Source organism: Limulus polyphemus, unplaced genomic scaffold (genome assembly GCF_000517525.1).
Source record: "Limulus polyphemus unplaced genomic scaffold, Limulus_polyphemus-2.1.2 Scaffold2018, whole genome shotgun sequence".
Taxonomy (NCBI): domain Eukaryota; kingdom Metazoa; phylum Arthropoda; class Merostomata; order Xiphosura; family Limulidae; genus Limulus; species Limulus polyphemus.
The window spans coordinates 49,907-56,501 of record NW_013667628.1 but is presented as its reverse complement, the minus strand read 5'-3'; the positions used below and the strand labels follow the sequence as shown (position 1 = coordinate 56,501).

General features: G+C 33.1%; 1 protein-coding gene across 2 annotated transcripts; it reads left to right on the top strand.

The window, feature by feature from the left end:
* Positions 1-360: 360 nt before the first annotated feature.
* On the top strand, positions 361-5,940 carry LOC106465679 (ribosome biogenesis protein NSA2 homolog). Of its 2 annotated transcripts, XM_013925916.2 has the most exons (3): positions 383-452; positions 2,224-2,332; positions 5,084-5,940. In XM_013925916.2, the coding sequence occupies exon 3, from the start codon at positions 5,106-5,108 to the stop codon at positions 5,886-5,888; it is 783 nt and encodes a 260-aa protein (XP_013781370.1). In that variant the 5' UTR covers positions 383-452; positions 2,224-2,332; positions 5,084-5,105; the 3' UTR covers positions 5,889-5,940. The 2 variants fall into 2 exon arrangements, with proteins under 2 accessions (XP_013781369.1, XP_013781370.1); XM_013925915.2 differs by lacking the exon at positions 2,224-2,332 and having other exon boundaries at positions 361-452.
* The last annotated feature ends 655 nt before the right edge of the window (positions 5,941-6,595 follow it).

Here is a 6,595-nt window from a genome sequence, read left to right as displayed (position 1 = left end):
TTAAAATTTCGTCGGAACGAAGTTACGGAAAAATCAATTAACAAACGGAGACGTAACAATATTATAACATTAAGAATATGCAAAAGCATGTTAGTTGGATAGCATATCATTTATGTTTTTTGATTTTATATAATTTTATAAACTCATCATATTCACGTCATTTGGCGAATTGCTGTTTAAAGTTTTGTCAGAACGAAACTTTTATTTGCACAGTTGTGTTTTGTATTTAACGTAAAAAACAAAACAAATTGTATAGTGCATTGTTAAACGATAAAAATTCGTCCTTTTACTATACACTTTACTTTGAATATTGCATTTATATTTCTTTCTGTAAGGTAAAAATAAAAATTTTGTATTTTATATTTTACCCCGCGTAGGGCCGTGTCGTTGTAGTACACTAAGAATAGACCCATTAACTACAGCCTTGTCGAAATTAACGTGCGTAAAGCTAGGTAAGATTAGTTTATACTTTACGAATACGAATCGTATCAAAGATACATATTTAATGTCCAATAAAACTTTTTGTTTTTCTCAAAGCTACCCAGTACTAGGAATTATTAGACATGTAAATTTAAAACTTTTTGTCATTTGTGTGAAACGCGCTAAGACTAAACCAGTTTACATACGATTAGGCTTAATACGTATTAGGCTTAATACGTTACATAAAAACTCGTTACACCTAGGCTATAGTAAACTGTAAAGGGCCAGGTGTATTTTATTTGGCCCACCATGTAAATGAGAAGCAAAACAGCTGGCAAACACGGCATCGTGCAAGCTTTTATTTGCTCTGCTCCTTATTCAGGCATTTAAGTTCATACATCAATTTATTTGCTTTGTATTTAAGGGGTTAAACTAAAGCATGTTGAGCTAGTTATTTCACTGTGAGTGTGATTCAGTGTGAATATCTAAAGAGAGACATCCCCCTCTTCAAGTGGTGTGTGTAAATAGCATGGTTAAAAAAAAAGAAAATTTGGGATAAGCAACTTGCAAACATGGCACATATATCAATTTATTTATCACGTTAGAAACAGAATGATTAGTCTTGCATTTAAGGGGTTAAGTCATGTTGGCCACTGTGAATATCAGAAGAGGGAAATCCCCTCTGGAACTTGTCCCAAAAGTATTTTAGGGTCAAAACATTTAACTTCCTCATCGCATTACAAAAAATGATTCAGATTGTTGATCATTCTGGATCTGAGATGGATTTTCTGAGTCTGAGAAGGTGAAATTTGACTATCCGATATAAATGCATGTAATCTTGAAAAGGAGCATTGGGGCACGGGTATACAATCCCTCAGATTGCTCTTGTTTTAATTGTAAAATACAAGATATGTTCACTTCGTTTATCTCTTGCCATATTACATCATTTCAACCTCCCTTCTTTGCAGCATTAGTATGTCTCATTCTTCCACCAAAAGACTTAATGTGAAATGTGATGGACAACTGTCTGTCGCACCAACATTTTCAGCTTTTCTAACTGTAACATTCATTGCAATGTTTCTTTTTTGGAAATAGTTTGCAGATGCAGGCATTGATTTCGTGTCCATGGTGTCTAAGTTTGATTTGGTCACATGTGGTTTGACATTTTTCATGATTTTTTCCCTTGTTCAGTTAGTCGGGAGTAGATTGCAGGTCGCATTGAATGTCACATTTCTAAATGTCTAAAGGTTCATCCTGTCACCCAAGTTTTTCCACACAATCTCGCGGTTTTCCAGCCAGTACTTTTGTAGCCAACATAAGTATGGTGAAACCACTCTTTACACTGATTAACTGCATATGATTCATCAGGGTTTTTTCTGTCTGCATAAACAGCGAAGTAAGTATCTTCATTAGGAATTCATAAGAATTCAACAGCTTTTTGACCTCCCATGTTATCAGCAAAGGGATGTCCTCCAGATGTGGGAATCCATGGCCTTAAGTTGTGGTTTTTGAATGTATTTTCTTGAAGGTCTTCATGCCTAATAGATCTGATAAAATCATTTTCTATCTGAAAATTAATTTTTATGAAACTGAGATGCTATTTTACCCTGTAATGAACTTTCTCTATGATAGCCTTCTTGGTCTAATACAAATAAAGTTTGATGAAAAATCTTGATTATTGTTGTTGTTTTTTCTCTTTTTTTTTTTGAAAAAGGTTTCCGAGATATTTTGTGAAAGCGTTAACAGATTCTACATCCAAACCACAATCTAATGAACTTATGAATTATATTTTTTGTAACATAGGCCTACTACTACTACCACTATCAGTAATAGTAACTGTGGCTTTATAAGAAAGGGTGCATAAGAAGCCAACGTCAGCTTCACCAAGTTTTTCATGTGTTTATAAAAAGAGGTAAACATTTAAAACACATCTTTGCAAAAAATATATACTGATTACTGTCAAAATATTTTCTTCCAAATTTCTTCAATTTTTTCTACATACAATTTTACATATTTCGTAATTAAGTATGCATTATACATAACTGTAAAAACGTATCTTAAATTTGAGAATAACATAATGTACAATTTTTGAGGGACAAAGATCCTCTTGGCCCATTGTGGCTATCATGTACATTTCATCAGATGTTCGTCTGTCTATATCCAGCAAAACTAAGTAAACAATGCTATACAGCTTAGCTTAAAATTTATTTCTGGAAACTTTGATAGACACTTGATAAATAATCTTTAACCAGTAAGTGTAAGGTAATGTATGTGTATTTGAGTGGGATCATATGTTTAATGTAGATAGAAACCCATTAGTAGTGTGACTGAAGAAAAGGATCTTGGCAAAATGGTAGATAAGTCACTCGAGTTATCGAGACAGTGCTCTGTTGCTTGTAGTAAAGGTAATGGATTATAAACATTAATTACAAGTCCACAGACATAAGTTTCTCTAAACAAATCTGTACTTAGGTCTCACTTGAAATATTGTTCAAGTTTCATTCTCCTTATCTAAGAAAGGTTAATGACTTATCAAAAAAGGACTATTAGTATGATTTTGGAGGTGAAAAGGTTATCTAATATCTTGAACCTCTTGTTCTTGAGGAAATAAGGGTAAGAGGTGATGTTATTGAAGTAACTTATCAAAAACGGACTATTAGTATGATTTAGGAGGTGAAAAGGTTATCTAATGAACTTTTGTTCTAGAGGAAATAAGGGTAAGAGGTAATGTTATTGAAGTTTGCAGTATTATGTTGGGGATGGTAGGATCACGGCTTCTGTCACGGTATTATGTTGGGGATGGTAGGATAACGGCTTCTGTCACGGTATTATGTTGGGGATGGTAGGATAACGGCTTCTGTCACAGTATTATGTTGGGGATGGTAGGATAATGGCTTCTGTCACAGTATTATGTTGGGGATGGTAGGATAACGGCTTCTGTCACGGTATTATGTTGGGGATGGTAGGATAACGGCTTCTGTCACAGTATTATGTTGGGGATGGTAGGATAACGGCTTCTGTCACAGTATAATGTTCGGGATGGTAGGATAATGGCTTCTGTCACAGTATTATGTGGAAATTGGTAGGATAACGGCTTTTGTTTTCTTTGTGCAGAATTTTGAAAACACTAGGATGAGAGGACACAAGTTTAAGATTTAGAAAACAACAGGCTAGATGCCATATAAGACAGTTTTATTTTCCTAACGGGATGGTTAACTTATTGAATGAGTTGAGGTGAATAGTAGAGAAGACCAGCATCTTACAAGAGGAAAGTTGATTTTCTGAAAACAAAGTTTAATTTTAGTGTCTGTGGGTAGGGGGACTGTGTGCACAGGAATGACTTTACAGATCAAATGGTCCCTTTTGTCCTTTAGTTATGTCAACCATCTGTATTGACACTGGTTATGAATGCCAGAGGATGATATGCTTGAATTCAGATTATAAATGAGTGTATTACATTCATGTTTGTTTCATACCATTCTAAAGCCATATACAAATATTTTAAAGTAATTTTAATTTTGTTTTTCACTTTATGAAACTAGTTTTTTTCTTTATGAAGTTTTCTTCTAAATGCATTTTGAAATAAGTACATGTGATGTTTTTGAAATAATGTTTCCATTAAACGTTAATAAAATCACAACCTATATCTCCAGAATGTAACTTTATCAGCTCAATATTTTGCTATTACAGCTTCGTCAGGAGCTATCGATATCCTACAACTTCTCTAATCCAGTTAATTCTAAATTGGAACACTGTCATTTGTAAATCTAACATTGATACACGTGTTTAGAAAGTTTGTATTATATTGAAATAATATCAAACGTTCTTGAATTTATATTAAAACAAATCAAATCAACAATGCTAAATAAATAATGTATAAAACAATAAATAAAATATTGACATCGTTGGATTTGGAATAGAATACGTTATGTATCTAAAACATTTATTCATATTTGTATTGGTAAGTAGTTTTCAATCTTCTTATATCAATACATACATAAAATATCTGAACATATATTTCAACCTTTATAAGTGTGTATAGAGATACTACAATTCAAGTCAGGAATGGGGAAGTCACTGCTGGTATTTTCAGCAAGCCATCTACAAAAGCCTTTAGTTTACATTTCTTCTCTCATCATCATCCCTGTTGTAAAAAACAGTGTCATTATTGCCATCTGTATAAAGTTAAGAGAACTTACCAAGAGTTTTATACTAACTTCAACACAATCCTTGTTATTCAATTGGCTTTTAAACTTTTTTCTCTCTCTACAATATATCTTTCTCATCTGAATTATAATTTTCTTCCTTCTTTCATCATCTGTATAATAACCATTTGGTCAACTTTTGTTGAGTCTCTCCATTTATTCATTTCAGTTAATTTCACATTCAACCACTTTCAGTCATGTTTCTAACAGTTTTTTGGATTGGCCAAACTAAACAACGTTAATTGTAACAGAAAACCCAGTCTAAAATGAAGACTATCTCTTTACAATGTATGTTTAAATGTACGTTATTCAAAGCTTAAGAGTGTTAATACACATAATTTTAGTAAAAGGAAAAAAAAATGTTGTTATGTAATGTGCTGATATAAAGCACATACAAAAGTGTTGAATTTTAGTCATGTATTGAGATTAATTTTTATTATGTTATTACAATTGTGTAGATAACATCCCAACCAAAGCAGAATGCCACAGAATGAACATATTGAATTACACCGGAAGAGGTATGGTTACCGTCTGGATTACCATGAACGAAAGAGAAAAAAGGAGGGGCGTAAGCCCCACGAAATGGCAGAGAAGGCAAAAAAGCTTCGTGGTCTTAAGGCTAAGATGTACAACAAGCAGAGGTTTACTGAAAAGGTCCAGATGAAGAAGACGATGAAGATGCATGAGGAAAGGAAAACTAAACAGAAGACAGAAGACAATGTACCTGAAGGAGCAGTGCCAGCATACCTATTAGACAGAGAGGGGCAGTCTCGAGCAAAGGTCTTGTCCAACATGATTAAGCAGAAACGAAAAGAGAAAGCAGGAAAATGGGATGTACCATTACCCAAAGTTAGAGGAGTAAGTGAAGCAGAAGTATTTCGTGTCATCAAAACAGGTAAACGTAAGAAGAAAGCTTGGAAACGTATGGTAACTAAAGTGTGCTACGTAGGAGAAGGATTTACCCGTAAACCCCCAAAATTCGAGCGTTTTATCCGACCAATGGCATTACGTTTTAAGAAAGCTCATGTTACTCACCCTGAACTGAAAGCAACATTTTCTCTTCCAATCATTGGTGTAAAAAAGAACCCCAGTTCTCCCATGTACACTTCTCTGGGTGTGATTACAAAAGGGACCATCATTGAAGTAAACATCAGTGAACTTGGTTTAGTAACGCAGGGTGGTAAAGTAGTATGGGGTAAATATGCACAGGTTACCAATAATCCAGAAAATGATGGCTGTATTAATGCTGTTTTACTTGTATAAAAGTATATCACCATTATATTATGAATGAAATAAAAAGTAGGTTGATATTGAATTGTTGGGCATAATTTTTTTTTTGTTAAAAAACTCATTTTAATTTGGTCCCTTCATTAACTTTGATCAGACCAATGAATCTTTAATGATATTGACAGAATCACAGGATTCAATACGGAATACTAGCCATAACACACCCATATATTATTTGCGTATTTTTAGTGACAACTAGTGACAGCCTAAAATAAAAGGTACTTTCATCTGCTCAGTTATTTTGGTTCCTTGCCTTGAAAATGCAGCTGAGTTAAAAGGATCAGTTAGGTTTGGTGAGCGTGTCTTGTTCAATGTTTACCGTGGATTATTAGGCTGTTGTATGCTTTATTCTAGGACTGTGATGTATAATTTTAAATAAATTATTCTTTGTTAAAGTTTCATTGAGTAAAAAATGAAGAAATTTTTGAAAATGGTGCATGAACATATTTTTACTTACGAAAAGTTTTTAGACTTTTCAATAATGTGAAAACAGATTTTCATCTTTTATACATGCACACTTTTGACTTTTAAGAATCAAGTAAAAATTACTTTTTCGATATAAGTATGTTACTAAGATGTTTAAATTGTTTTTCTTTCAAGGTTCACCAATTTTTTCATCAAGTTAATTATTTAGTTACAAATGGATATCATCATATTGATTTAAAGTAATTAAATTTTAGCCT